The 16,216-nt window shown below is 43.0% G+C and overlaps 1 protein-coding gene across 1 annotated transcript in view; it reads right to left on the bottom strand.

Moving 5' to 3' along the window:
• The window catches only part of CCDC178 (coiled-coil domain containing 178), a 358,769-nt gene that overhangs the window by 198,746 nt on the left and 143,807 nt on the right, over window positions 1–16,216 (bottom strand). Inside the window, exon 13 of the mRNA XM_083187449.1 lies at window positions 15,430–15,591. Coding sequence (XP_083043575.1) covers window positions 15,430–15,591 — 162 coding nt within the window. The remainder of the gene's footprint in view (window positions 1–15,429; window positions 15,592–16,216) is intronic.

Raw genomic sequence — 16,216 nt, 5'->3', positions numbered from 1 at the left:
TGCAGGTGGGGCAGATGTAACTTGTGCAGAGAGAATTAGATTTGGGTGGGGTTTTACTTCAAAGTGAGATCTATATTGCAGTGTAAAAATAAAGCAGTCAGTATTGACCCTGCACAGAAACAAAATAACTTACCCAAATCTAAATCTCTCTGCACATGTTACATCTGCCCCCCTGCAGTGCACATGGTTTTGTCCATCTAAGAAGGATTTTGTCAGAAAGAGTGAACTAGAATAAGGCCCATTGTGAGGAGAACTCTGGTCTGTTTGGTCAACATCAGCTTTACTCTATCCAAGGTACAGTGCACACAGCAACACAGGAACAGGAATGAGGATGGCTAATGATGGCAGTGAAGAGACTACATACAATATTAACACTGGCAGAGGGTAACAGAGTGTGAGCTGTCTACATCACTCCTTCCTCCTAGCAATGAGCCTGCTAGGCTTTATAAAGGAAAGATACCTACTCAGTGTGCAGAAGGTTTGGGGTAGTAATGCCACTCCTCACATTTGGTAGGCCTTGCCTCATCATGTCAAAGTATGAAGATACATTTTTAACTGTCTACTGTATGTTTTGAAATGATTACCTCTTTAAGGGAAGGGTATGATAATGTTACTATTGGGAACTGTACTGTACTATTGTTAGCCCTGTACACACTATGCAATTAAGGCAGCTAATGATATTGTTAACTATTTATTATTATTTATTGAACATTTACATACTTTTCTGACCCAGTGGAGCTTACCACATGTACATGCACACACATTCATTCTAGGGTCAATTTTGTTGGGAGCCAATTAACCTACTAGCATTTTTTTGGAAACCAGAGTACCCGGAGTAAACATATACAAACTCCGCACAGTTAGGGCCATAGTGGGAATCAAACCAATGACCTCAGCGCTGTGAGACAGTAATGCTAACCACTACACCAGCTGTGCTGCCCAAAGATTTTCCCCCAGAAGCTACAGAATAAATGACATAGAGCATACACACTGAGCGATTTTACACAATAAAAATTAAAGATTTTGCTTTATCACTGACTGATGATGTTTTTTCTAATCTTTATCCTTCATACACACTGAACGATATGCACCTAGTCATAAATGAAATTTGACTAGACATACAGATGAGAGAGGGGGTCAAAAACCACCCACAGGAGCACACATCATTATCGTTAATACACACCGAACAATGTGCATGATAATATAGTTAGCGGTATCGTTATCATGGATATCGGCTGCCTTTATCGCATATATGTTTTTAATAAAAAATCCCTTGCAAACAATTTACAAGTAATAGGGGCTGGCTAGATACTTAAGACTAGCATCAATACTTGCCCCATATGCCATAATTACTAATCATCGTATATACTACAGCTGACATTAAAGAGTTAAAATCTTAGATATCTTCTGTGATGCTCCCTCTTCTACTTGACAATGGTAATTAAGTGGAGGTATACATAACTTTACATAATAAGAAAAAAAACCTTGCCTTTTTTACAAATGGTCAGTATGCAATAAGTAAATTGTGATATAGTAATGTAATTGCTGTTAATCCAGGCTGGAAAAAGATTCTTGGTAACTCATAAATCAAAAACTTGGCAACAGCATTAAAAGGCAGTCAGTGGCATAAGGATATTTTCTTGCATTTACTAGGGCTTGTGGGAAATGTAAAGCTTTGTCCCTTTCTGAAGCACAGACAAGGTCTCATGTGAATATGCAATTATACTGTTGGTCAACAAATGTTAAAAAGAACTGGGGAGAATGTAAACCAAATGAGAAAATAAGAATAGTGGAAGATACAATTTACAGACATATTCAGACCTGATGGCTTCTCTGCTAATTTACAGAGCCCTGAGATCAGATAGCGGCCGCCCCATCACAGTGAAATCCCGCCCTGTGCAAGGCTGTGAAAGGGTTGAGGAAATATTGCAGATCGGTGAATAGTTGCAAATCCATTCGCAACATAATCACCATTTAATGATTTTCCCAATGTGTGCAATCTGTGTGTAACCCAAAAACTATGCGGCGAGTGCGATAGAAACAGACACCCTCCCTGAAAATGTGTGGGCACACCTATATTGTCCTTGACACTCCCACAAAATGGCTGGTCCATAACCGCTGTCTTTCTGTCAATCAACTTGCAAATGGCTTGTGATTAAAATGACGCTGGCTTTCATCACTAGATGGCCTCGCGCATGCAGTCTATGATCCGTATGCATGCGCAGTTGAACGATAATATATATATATATATATATATATATAGTACACTTACCCCCCCCCACTGCGGAAGGAGTCCAAACCGGCACACGAGTAGTGAAGAAAAAAGATGTGGGGCCCCTGATGAAGACTGGTAGGACCCAGTTGAAACAGCTGTCGGGACCGCTGTTATAACTCTTGTACTTATGGAATAAACCACATCTTTTTTCTTCACTACTCGTGTGCCGGTTTGGACTCCTTCCGCAGTGGGGGGGTAAGTGTACTGTATTACTATTATGGACCAGGCACCGAATTCTACTGTTTAAATGATTGGAGTGCCGCCCTGTTACCCAATCCCTTATATATATATATATATATATATATATACGGGTGTGGGCGGTCCGGCACTCTCCCCTCCGACGATAGCGACCTCGGTGCCCTCCAAACAGGTACACAACAGGGACAAAGAACAAGGCGGCACTCCAAGGGTTTTCAATTTCAAGTAAGTGTATTTAAAGATGACACCAACGTTTCGGAGCGTGATATGCTCCTTTGTCAAGGCAGGTAAAACAGTGAATGACAAGATGTGTACAGTGTCTTACCTTAAGTAAGGTGAGTTACCGCCTCCTCTTCTCCTCAGTCAGCGCGGGTTTCCCGTATCCGTCCCTGTATGCTGAAGACGGAAGTGACATGGTAATTTCCTGTAAGAGGGCTGGAACGCATCGGTGACTTGAGATGACACGCATGACGCTGATACCAGGAAATAGCCGCTGGCGGTTGCTAAGAGACCAGTTCTGGGGCTATGTATGTACAGGAGGATAACGGGAAAGTCCGGCTGCTGTAAAGAGATGGCGTATACATTAAAATGGGGTGAATAGAAATACCAGTGCAAAAATTAAGACATGATCGGAAAACTAAGACATGATATACTGTGGAATAAACAAAAAACATTAGGTATATGTAAACACACCATGAGTGTATATTGTAAATAAAAATAAAGTTAAAAACGGATGTATCACTATTTTGCAGATGTATAACTGATGCTTATTCCTGTAATATTTAAGAGTTCCTGGGAGGTAACTAAAGGTTATTCAGGTTGGAACTACAAGAAAACAGTTAATGGTAATTTGTCATTAAGGCCGTGGGGTTTAACCGCATTTAGTCGGTGGATCCATGTTGTCTCTAATCTGAGGAGTTTGCCTTCTCTATCCCCTCTCCTTATAGAAGCTGGAACATGATCTATAGCCATGTGCTTGAGGTCAGCCAGTCTGTGATGGGCTAAAGCAAAATGCTTGGCCACTGGTAAATCTGTATTTTTTGTATTTCCAATTAGGGCTTTTTTTATCGATGAGCGATGGTTTGCCATTCTTTCTCGCATGGGTCTGCTGGTCTTGCCCACATATATTAGGCCACAGGGGCACTGGATCACATATACAATAAACGCCGACATACAATCCAAGACATAATTGATGGGATATTTCTTATGAGTTGTAGGGTGGATGAATGCTGGTCCTGTAAGCATATCAGCGCATGTTGTGCACTTGATGCACTTATAACATCCTTTTTGTTTGGTAAGAATGTGGCTGTTCAATTCTTTTTGATGTTGTTCAAATCCAGTAATGTCCCCATGTACTATGGTGTCTTTAATGTTTTTTCCCCTAGTATAACATAACATAGGTCTTTTCTTTTGGAAAACTGGTAGGAGTTTGTCAGATTTGATAATTGGCCATAATGCCCGGGTGGCCCGAGGTAGGACTTTGCTGATGGGGGTGAGTCTGGTGACAAATGGCATCTTCTCTTGTTGTTCCTCCCCTCTGTTGGCATGTGACGTGGGTTTCTGTAAGAGAAGTGCTGCTCTATCCATCTTCAGAACTTCCATTTTTTGTAGTTGTAGCTGATGCGTCGGATACCCTCTATCATGGAATTTGGAAACTACAGATTCCAATACAGCAGGTAATGTCTCGATCTGGCTGGTGATCCTGGCTGCTCGAATCATTTGAGATTTGGGCAGGGATTTTTTCAGGGCGGTGGGGTGAAAGCTGTTGGATTTTAGTGTTGTATTTCGGTCTGTAGGTTTTACATACAGACTGGTGTGGATAATATTGTCCTTGATCTTTACATTCACATCCAGGAAGTTGATTTCACTCGTAGAGTATTGGAATGTTAGTTTAATAGGAGATGGTCTTGTATTAATTTTATTAATCAGCTGTACCAGTTCTTCTTCTTGTCCTACCCAGATCATGAACAGATCATCTACAGATGGCGCCGGGCTTGTCTTTGCTGGGGATGGCGGAGGACTCGCCACCCGCCATCCCCCGCCCCGCGCCATCTGTATGTCGGAAGGGGACGCGCGTGCACGAGGTGCACGCGCGTCCCGTTCCGACGGTGCTTTTCCCCGGGTCCCCGCCGGCTTCCCCGGGTCCCCGCCGGTCCACACCGCCCCCCCGCAGCCCCCCGCAGCCCTGCCCGTCTCCCTGAAGCTGGATACGGGCAGGACTGCACCCGCCGCGCCGCCTCGCCGCCCGGCTATTGAGACGCTCGTGCGTGGGAAACGCACGAGCGTCTCATTCAGCCAGAGCGCCAGATTGCTGGCGGATCGCCAGGGACACGGTCCTGGCGCTCCGCCAGCAATAATAAGGCCGGCGCCATCTGTATATATCTGCTAAAGGTAAGGATCTTGTTGGTAGTCTCTGCACTTTCAAAAAACATGTCCTGTTCTTGACTGAACATGTATATGTTGGCGAATGAAGGAGAGACTGGGCTCCCCATTGCACAGCCGGTTTTTTGGCGGTAAAACTTTCCGTCGAATAGGAAGTAGTTTTTTGTTAGCGTTAGTTCCATTAGTTCCATAAATAAATCAAGTTGTATATCTTTCATGTTGTTATTTCTTAAGAATCTTCTCATGACTGCCAATCCATGGTCCTGGGGTATGCTGGTGTATAGACTACACACGTCTAACGTCACCAGTCTAGCTCCCTCTGGTACCGTTTTGATGATGGATAATTTATTAAGAAATGCAGTTGTGTCTTTGATATAAGATTCTTGTTGAATTATAATGGGTTGTACAATGGAGTCCAAGAATTGAGAAATAGGTTGAAAGATGGATTCTGATGCGCTAATGATGGGGCGGCCTGGTGGATCTTGTAGGGCTTTATGTATTTTTGGTACAGTGTAAAAGATGGGAACCTTAGGTGACTTTTGGGTTAATGCTGATAATAATTTGTCTGGTATGAGACCATTCCTATGTGCATTACTCAGTAGTGAGTCAACCTCCTGTTTGTAGAGGTCTGTAGGATCTTCCCTCAGTCTTTCATACACGCTTTCATCATTCAGTTGGCGATAGGCCTCTTTTTTATAATCCTTTAAGTCCTGGATCACCAGACCTCCGCCTTTATCGGCGGGTCTGAATGTTACATCCTTGTATTGGCCCAGTTGTTTAAGGGCTATTTGTTGATCCTTACTGAGATTCTGATGTACAGGATGAGGGGCTTGTTGGTATCGTGCAACTGATTCATCCATCAGCCTGAGATAAGCTGATATGGAGGCGTTGTTGGATGGTGGGTCAAAAGTGGATGTGCTGCGACTTCTCAAGAATTTGTGATAGGGAGGTGGATTATCTTGGACCGGTGCTGGTTGATTTTGAAAATATTCTTTAAGACGAAGATTTCTCCCAAAACGGTGTAATTCTGTCTTCCAGGTCAGGTCATTGTGTCTAGTGGTGGGCACAAAAGACAAGCCATGGTTTAAGACCTCCATTTCGATGTCACTAAAGGTTCTGTTGGTTAAGTTATATACTATGGTATCGTGGTGCCGGCTGCTTTTCGCGCTCCTCGTGTTTTGGCCTCCCCTACGGGTGGTCGGCCGCTTGCCTTTCTTGAGGTACTTTTTTTGTTGTTTGTGGCAGGGCCTAAAGGGCCACTTTGTTCCGGGGCGTCAGATTCCACCAAAAAATCGCTGTCGCTGTTCGATGAATGCGGGGTGGTTCTAGAGTTTGAACTATGTGCCCGTCTGAATGGTTTTGATCTTGATCCGCGGTAGGAGGAGCGTTCTGATGTAGAGCCTGTTAGCCATCTGTAGACCATATTATGTTCATAGTCTTCTCGCACTATGGAATATTTATTGCGTTTAAATTGTATTAGCTGTTTTTGATATGCTTCAATCTGAGACTCTAGCTTATTCAGCCAGTCCTGTGATGTATCTGCAAGGAGATTGGTCTTGTGGTCGATATCAAATTTTGCAGCTTGTTCTTTGGCTAAGGCTAGTTCTCTGCCGGATTCTTCCACGACCAACACCATGAGATCATGGCTGCATTTATTTAGGATTCCTATCCACTTCCTGCAAAAGTCGACATTATGTCGACCTATAGTAGGAGTGTTTCGGATCCTAAAACCGCGTGGAATCATATCACGCAGATAATCCGATAGTGAGACTCCATTGAGTAGAAAATCTACTTCACGTTTCTTGATTTTGTACCATTGACGGTACATATTTTCTGGATTGGGGGTACTTTCTATAGTGGATAAACTCTGAGTGAACAAAGCTCTTGCAGTTTCATCTTCCGAATAACTGAAGTGCTCCCTTTTGTCCAATGTGAGACCCTGAAAACCCGGTGTGTGGGGTACGGGTCTGGAATCCTCTGGACCTTGGGCTTGCATCATGGGATATTTCTGCTGATAGTAATCCGTGTGAAAGTATGGGGGTGCAGCAGGTGAGAGAAGGAAGTGGTGGGTAATTCACCGTGCGGCAGGCAAAACACTGCCTTTCAGTCCGGGGGTGCCTTGGCTCCGGGGAACCTGGTAAGGGTTCAATGGATACGGGTGTGGGCGGTCCGGCACTCTCCCCTCCGACGATAGCGACCTCGGTGCCCTCCAAACAGGTACACAACAGGGACAAAGAACAAGGCGGCACTCCAAGGGTTTTCAATTTCAAGTAAGTGTATTTAAAGATGACACCAACGTTTCGGAGCGTGATATGCTCCTTTGTCAAGGCAGGTAAAACAGTGAATGACAAGATGTGTACAGTGTCTTACCTTAAGTAAGGTGAGTTACCGCCTCCTCTTCTCCTCAGTCAGCGCGGGTTTCCCGTATCCGTCCCTGTATGCTGAAGACGGAAGTGACATGGTAATTTCCTGTAAGAGGGCTGGAACGCATCGGTGACTTGAGATGACACGCATGACGCTGATACCAGGAAATAGCCGCTGGCGGTTGCTAAGAGACCAGTTCTGGGGCTATGTATGTACAGGAGGATAACGGGAAAGTCCGGCTGCTGTAAAGAGATGGCGTATACATTAAAATGGGGTGAATAGAAATACCAGTGCAAAAATTAAGACATGATCGGAAAACTAAGACATGATATACTGTGGAATAAACAAAAAACATTAGGTATATGTAAACACACCATGAGTGTATATTGTAAATAAAAATAAAGTTAAAAACGGATGTATCACTATTTTGCAGATGTATAACTGATGCTTATTCCTGTAATATTTAAGAGTTCCTGGGAGGTAACTAAAGGTTATTCAGGTTGGAACTACAAGAAAACAGTTAATGGTAATTTGTCATTAAGGCCGTGGGGTTTAACCGCATTTAGTCGGTGGATCCATGTTGTCTCTAATCTGAGGAGTTTGCCTTCTCTATCCCCTCTCCTTATTGAAGCTGGAACATGATCTATAGCCATGTGCTTGAGGTCAGCCAGTCTGTGATGGGCTAAAGCAAAATGCTTGGCCACTGGTAAATCTGTATTTTTTGTATTTCCAATTAGGGCTTTTTTTATCGATGAGCGATGGTTTGCCATTCTTTCTCGCATGGGTCTGCTGGTCTTGCCCACATATATTAGGCCACAGGGGCACTGGATCACATATACAATAAACGGAGGTCTGGTGATCCAGGACTTAAAGGATTATAAAAAAGAGGCCTATCGCCAACTGAATGATGAAAGCGTGTATGAAAGACTGAGGGAAGATCCTACAGACCTCTACAAACAGGAGGTTGACTCACTACTGAGTAATGCACATAGGAATGGTCATACCAGACAAATTATTATCAGCATTAACCCAAAAGTCACCTAAGGTTCCCATCTTTTACACTGTACCAAAAATACATAAAGCCCTACAAGATCCACCAGGCCGCCCCATCATTAGCGCATCAGAATCCATCTTTCAACCTATTTCTCAATTCTTGGACTCCATTGTACAACCCATTATAATTCAACAAGAATCTTATATCAAAGACACAACTGCATTTCTTAATAAATTATCCATCATCAAAACGGTACCAGAGGGAGCTAGACTGGTGATGTTAGACGTGTGTAGTCTATACACCAGCATACCCCAGGACCATGGATTGGCAGTCATGAGAAGATTCTTAAGAAATAACAACATGAAAGATATACAACTTGATTTATTTATGGAACTAATGGAACTAACGCTAACAAAAAACTACTTCCTATTCGACGGAAAGTTTTACCGCCAAAAAACCGGCTGTGCAATGGGGAGCCCAGTCTCTCCTTCATTCGCCAACATATACATGTTCAGTCAAGAACAGGACATGTTTTTTGAAAGTGCAGAGACTACCAACAAGATCCTTACCTTTAGCAGATATATAGATGATCTGTTCATGATCTGGGTAGGACAAGAAGAAGAACTGGTACAGCTGATTAATAAAATTAATACAAGACCATCTCCTATTAAACTAACATTCCAATACTCTACGAGTGAAATCAACTTCCTGGATGTGAATGTAAAGATCAAGGACAATGTTATCCACACCAGTCTGTATGTAAAACCTACAGACCGAAATACAACACTAAAATCCAACAGCTTTCTCCCCACCGCCCTGAAAAAATCCCTGCCCAAATCTCAAATGATTCGAGCAGCCAGGATCACCAGCCAGATCGAGACATTACCTGCTGTATTGGAATCTGTAGTTTCCAAATTCCATGATAGAGGGTATCCGACGCATCAGCTACAACTACAAAAAATGGAAGTTCTGAAGATGGATAGAGCAGCACTTCTCTTACAGAAACCCACGTCACATGCCAACAGAGGGGAGGAACAACAAGAGAAGATGCCATTTGTCACCAGACTCACCCCCATCAGCAAAGTCCTACCTCGGGCCACCCGGGCATTATGGCCAATTATCAAATCTGACAAACTCCTACCAGTTTTCCAAAAGAAAAGACCTATGTTATGTTATACTAGGGGAAAAAACATTAAAGACACCATAGTACATGGGGACATTACTGGATTTGAACAACATCAAAAAGAATTGAACAGCCACATTCTTACCAAACAAAAAGGATGTTATAAGTGCATCAAGTGCACAACATGCGCTGATATGCTTACAGGACCAGCATTCATCCACCCTACAACTCATAAGAAATATCCCATCAATTATGTCTTGGATTGTATGTCGGCGTTTATTGTATATGTGATCCAGTGCCCCTGTGGCCTAATATATGTGGGCAAGACCAGCAGACCCATGCGAGAAAGAATGGCAAACCATCGCTCATCGATAAAAAAAGCCCTAATTGGAAATACAAAAAATACAGATTTACCAGTGGCCAAGCATTTTGCTTTAGCCCATCACAGACTGGCTGACCTCAAGCACATGGCTATAGATCATGTTCCAGCTTCTATAAGGAGAGGGGATAGAGAAGGCAAACTCCTCAGATTAGAGACAACATGGATCCACCGACTAAATGCGGTTAAACCCCACGGCCTTAATGACAAATTACCATTAACTGTTTTCTTGTAGTTCCAACCTGAATAACCTTTAGTTACCTCCCAGGAACTCTTAAATATTACAGGAATAAGCATCAGTTATACATCTGCAAAATAGTGATACATCCGTTTTTAACTTTATTTTTATTTACAATATACACTCATGGTGTGTTTACATATACCTAATGTTTTTTGTTTATTCCACAGTATATCATGTCTTAGTTTTCCGATCATGTCTTAATTTTTGCACTGGTATTTCTATTCACCCCATTTTAATGTATACGCCATCTCTTTACAGCAGCCGGACTTTCCCGTTATCCTCCTGTACATACATAGCCCCAGAACTGGTCTCTTAGCAACCGCCAGCGGCTATTTCCTGGTATCAGCGTCATGCGTGTCATCTCAAGTCACCGATGCGTTCCAGCCCTCTTACAGGAAATTACCATGTCACTTCCGTCTTCAGCATACAGGGACGGATACGGGAAACCCGCGCTGACTGAGGAGAAGAGGAGGCGGTAACTCACCTTACTTAAGGTAAGACACTGTACACATCTTGTCATTCACTGTTTTACCTGCCTTGACAAAGGAGCATATCACGCTCCGAAACGTTGGTGTCATCTTTAAATACACTTACTTGAAATTGAAAACCCTTGGAGTGCCGCCTTGTTCTTTGTCCCTGTTGTGTACCTGTTTGGAGGGCACCGAGGTCGCTATCGTCGGAGGGGAGAGTGCCGGACCGCCCACACCCGTATCCATTGAACCCTTACCAGGTTCCCCGGAGCCAAGGCACCCCCGGACTGAAAGGCAGTGTTTTGCCTGCCGCAGGGTGAATTACCCACCACTTCCTTCTCTCACCTGCTGCACCCCCATACTTTCACACGGATTACTATCAGCAGAAATATCCCATGATGCAAGCCCAAGGTCCAGAGGATTCCAGACCCGTACCCCACACACCGGGTTTTCAGGGTCTCACATTGGACAAAAGGGAGCACTTCAGTTATTCGGAAGATGAAACTGCAAGAGCTTTGTTCACTCAGAGTTTATCCACTATAGAAAGTACCCCCAATCCAGAAAATATGTACCGTCAATGGTACAAAATCAAGAAACGTGAAGTAGATTTTCTACTCCATGGAGTCTCACTATCGGATTATCTGCGTGATAATATGATTCCACGCGGTTTTAGGATCCGAAACACTCCTACTATAGGTCGACATAATGTCGACTTTTGCAGGAAGTGGATAGGAATCCTAAATAAATGCAGCCATGATCTCATGGTGTTGGTCGTGGAAGAATCCGGCAGAGAACTAGCCTTAGCCAAAGAACAAGCTGCAAAATTTGATATCGACCACAAGACCAATCTCCTTGCAGATACATCACAGGACTGGCTGAATAAGCTAGAGTCTCAGATTGAAGCATATCAAAAACAGCTAATACAATTTAAACGCAATAAATATTCCATAGTGCGAGAAGACTATGAACATAATATGGTCTACAGATGGCTAACAGGCTCTACATCAGAACGCTCCTCCTACCGCGGATCAAGATCAAAACCATTCAGACGGGCACATAGTTCAAACTCTAGAACCACCCCGCATTCATCGAACAGCGACAGCGATTTTTTGGTGGAATCTGACGCCCCGGAACAAAGTGGCCCTTTAGGCCCTGCCACAAACAACAAAAAAAGTACCTCAAGAAAGGCAAGCGGCCGACCACCCGTAGGGGAGGCCAAAACACGAGGAGCGCGAAAAGCAGCCGGCACCACGATACCATAGTATATAACTTATCCAACAGAACCTTTAGTGACATCGAAATGGAGGTCTTAAACCATGGCTTGTCTTTTGTGCCCACCACTAGACACAATGACCTGACCTGGAAGACAGAATTACACCGTTTTGGGAGAAATCTTCGTCTTAAAGAATATTTTCAAAATCAACCAGCACCGGTCCAAGATAATCCACCTCCCTATCACAAATTCTTGAGAAGTCGCAGCACATCCACTTTTGACCCACCATCCAACAACGCCTCCATATCAGCTTATCTCAGGCTGATGGATGAATCAGTTGCACGATACCAACAAGCCCCTCATCCTGTACATCAGAATCTCAGTAAGGATCAACAAATAGCCCTTAAACAACTGGGCCAATACAAGGATGTAACATTCAGACCCGCCGATAAAGGCGGAGGTCTGGTGATCCAGGACTTAAAGGATTATAAAAAAGAGGCCTATCGCCAACTGAATGATGAAAGCGTGTATGAAAGACTGAGGGAAGATCCTACAGACCTCTACAAACAGGAGGTTGACTCACTACTGAGTAATGCACATAGGAATGGTCTCATACCAGACAAATTATTATCAGCATTAACCCAAAAGTCACCTAAGGTTCCCATCTTTTACACTGTACCAAAAATACATAAAGCCCTACAAGATCCACCAGGCCGCCCCATCATTAGCGCATCAGAATCCATCTTTCAACCTATTTCTCAATTCTTGGACTCCATTGTACAACCCATTATAATTCAACAAGAATCTTATATCAAAGACACAACTGCATTTCTTAATAAATTATCCATCATCAAAACGGTACCAGAGGGAGCTAGACTGGTGACGTTAGACGTGTGTAGTCTATACACCAGCATACCCCAGGACCATGGATTGGCAGTCATGAGAAGATTCTTAAGAAATAACAACATGAAAGATATACAACTTGATTTATTTATGGAACTAATGGAACTAACGCTAACAAAAAACTACTTCCTATTCGACGGAAAGTTTTACCGCCAAAAAACCGGCTGTGCAATGGGGAGCCCAGTCTCTCCTTCATTCGCCAACATATACATGTTCAGTCAAGAACAGGACATGTTTTTTGAAAGTGCAGAGACTACCAACAAGATCCTTACCTTTAGCAGATATATAGATGATCTGTTCATGATCTGGGTAGGACAAGAAGAAGAACTGGTACAGCTGATTAATAAAATTAATACAAGACCATCTCCTATTAAACTAACATTCCAATACTCTACGAGTGAAATCAACTTCCTGGATGTGAATGTAAAGATCAAGGACAATATTATCCACACCAGTCTGTATGTAAAACCTACAGACCGAAATACAACACTAAAATCCAACAGCTTTTACCCCACCGCCCTGAAAAAATCCCTGCCCAAATCTCAAATGATTCGAGCAGCCAGGATCACCAGCCAGATCGAGACATTACCTGCTGTATTGGAATCTGTAGTTTCCAAATTCCATGATAGAGGGTATCCGACGCATCAGCTACAACTACAAAAAATGGAAGTTCTGAAGATGGATAGAGCAGCACTTCTCTTACAGAAACCCACGTCACATGCCAACAGAGGGGAGGAACAACAAGAGAAGATGCCATTTGTCACCAGACTCACCCCCATCAGCAAAGTCCTACCTCGGGCCACCCGGGCATTATGGCCAATTATCAAATCTGACAAACTCCTACCAGTTTTCCAAAAGAAAAGACCTATGTTATGTTATACTAGGGGAAAAAACATTAAAGACACCATAGTACATGGGGACATTACTGGATTTGAACAACATCAAAAAGAATTGAACAGCCACATTCTTACCAAACAAAAAGGATGTTATAAGTGCATCAAGTGCACAACATGCGCTGATATGCTTACAGGACCAGCATTCATCCACCCTACAACTCATAAGAAATATCCCATCAATTATGTCTTGGATTGTATGTCGGCGTTTATTGTATATGTGATCCAGTGCCCCTGTGGCCTAATATATGTGGGCAAGACCAGCAGACCCATGCGAGAAAGAATGGCAAACCATCGCTCATCGATAAAAAAAGCCCTAATTGGAAATACAAAAAATACAGATTTACCAGTGGCCAAGCATTTTGCTTTAGCCCATCACAGACTGGCTGACCTCAAGCACATGGCTATAGATCATGTTCCAGCTTCTATAAGGAGAGGGGATAGAGAAGGCAAACTCCTCAGATTAGAGACAACATGGATCCACCGACTAAATGCGGTTAAACCCCACGGCCTTAATGACAAATTACCATTAACTGTTTTCTTGTAGTTCCAACCTGAATAACCTTTAGTTACCTCCCAGGAACTCTTAAATATTACAGGAATAAGCATCAGTTATACATCTGCAAAATAGTGATACATCCGTTTTTAACTTTATTTTTATTTACAATATACACTCATGGTGTGTTTACATATACCTAATGTTTTTTGTTTATTCCACAGTATATCATGTCTTAGTTTTCCGATCATGTCTTAATTTTTGCACTGGTATTTCTATTCACCCCATTTTAATGTATACGCCATCTCTTTACAGCAGCCGGATTTTCCCGTTATCCTCCTGTACATACATAGCCCCAGAACTGGTCTCTTAGCAACCGCCAGCGGCTATTTCCTGGTATCAGCGTCATGCGTGTCATCTCAAGTCACCGATGCGTTCCAGCCCTCTTACAGGAAATTACCATGTCACTTCCGTCTTCAGCATACAGGGACGGATACGGGAAACCCGCGCTGACTGAGGAGAAGAGGAGGCGGTAACTCACCTTACTTAAGGTAAGACACTGTACACATCTTGTCATTTACTGTTTTACCTGCCTTGACAAAGGAGCATATCACGCTCCGAAACGTTGGTGTCATCTTTAAATACACTTACTTGAAATTGAAAACCCTTGGAGTGCCGCCTTGTTCTTTGTCCCTGTTATATATATATATATATATATAAATATATGTATATATATATATATATATATAAGTGCTTACTGTATTCGCACCGACTGGAACAACAATTAAATCAGGCACATTAGTCAGGCTCCCATTGAATCAGGCGCACATTAGTTAAAGTCGTGATAAAAACAATTCAATATCCCCCAAGACCCCATTCAAAAAATGTAATCTCCAACTAGTAAAAAAGGAGCAGCTGACACTTACGAGTTCACACGCACATCTAAGGTTGCTAACCTTAGACGTGCGTGTGTCTTCCACATCATCCGATGGTCGTGACCATCGGATGATGTGGGTGCTCCCCCACAGGCTGCGAATGGATGTTTACGTAAAACATCCATTCACAGACAGTGCATGCGAACACACGCTGTGAATGGTTGGTGGCCAGGCCACCATTCGCAAGGTGGGGTTTGGTGGACTCGGGAGGCTGCAAATTCGATGCCTTGCAAATCAACCAGAATAACCCCTATTGACTACTATACTTTCAATTCCTGACCTATGACACTTATGTCTACCATTGGCTGACTCTGCAAATTGTTTCCTTAAATAAGTTTAAATAACCATTCAGTACATTAAAAGAGGCAATTACCAGTTTACAAACAGGCACAAGACTTTCCACAAAGGTACCTAAAATCTTCCCACGCTAATCTTATGTGGTCTCTACTGGCATGCCTATATAATTACATGACACTCAAACTGCTTTGTCTATAAAAATAAAGAGACACAATTAATTGAGAAAAGTGAAATAAGTAATGGGAAAAGTTCACCAGTAAGAATACCTCTGATTTCTTATTGTGTAAATGTGTTAGTTCCTCTACTTCTGCTTCCAACTGCACTAGAGGCTGCTCCACCTCTTCTACCTTCTTCACCAATTCTTCTTTTATTTGGTTGTTTTCCTCCTGCTTTTGTTGTCTCTCTGCCACCATTGCATTTATCCTTGCCTGTTCATCATAAATATGAAATTACAAATGTAGACGTAAAGAACAATGTGAAAGCCAACAAAAGCCACTGCATTATTTAAAAAACAGTATTTCAAATAACTTGTGTAATACAGGTTGAGTATCCCGTATCCGGATATCGGTTATCCGAATTATTCCAAAAACCGTGTTTTTTTTTGCAATAGTTCAAATTTTCTTTTCTTTTTTTTTTCCCCCTGACCCCTTTCTTATACTTACCTAGTCCCCCGGTGTCCACGGCAGGCCTTCAGCTTCATCTCCGGCGTCTCCAGCAGTCCCAGGACTGCATTGCACGAGTTCCCAGGCGTGCTGGTGATGTCACCGGCGCACCTGGGAACTCGCGCAATGCACTCCTGGGACCGCTGGAGACGCCGTAGATGAAGCTGAAGGCCTGCCATGGACGCCGGAGGACTCCATGGATGCCGAGGGACCATCGGGGACCCAACCAGGGGACAGGTAAGTATGTAAAAAAAAAAAATCCAAAAACCATAAAAATCCCTTATCCGGAATGCTCGTGGTCCCGAGTATTTCGGATAATGGATACTCAACCTGTATAATAAAACCTTAAGTAATGCTGGTGTTTAAATATTGTTCAATCTGGCTCAGCCCA

The sequence above is a fragment of the Crinia signifera genome, chromosome 5 (genome assembly GCF_055691185.1).
Source record: "Crinia signifera chromosome 5, ASM5569118v1, whole genome shotgun sequence".
In the NCBI taxonomy this organism is placed as follows: domain Eukaryota; kingdom Metazoa; phylum Chordata; class Amphibia; order Anura; family Myobatrachidae; genus Crinia; species Crinia signifera.
The sequence above is the reverse complement of the archived record's forward strand: the minus strand, read 5'-3'. Positions and strand labels throughout refer to the sequence as shown.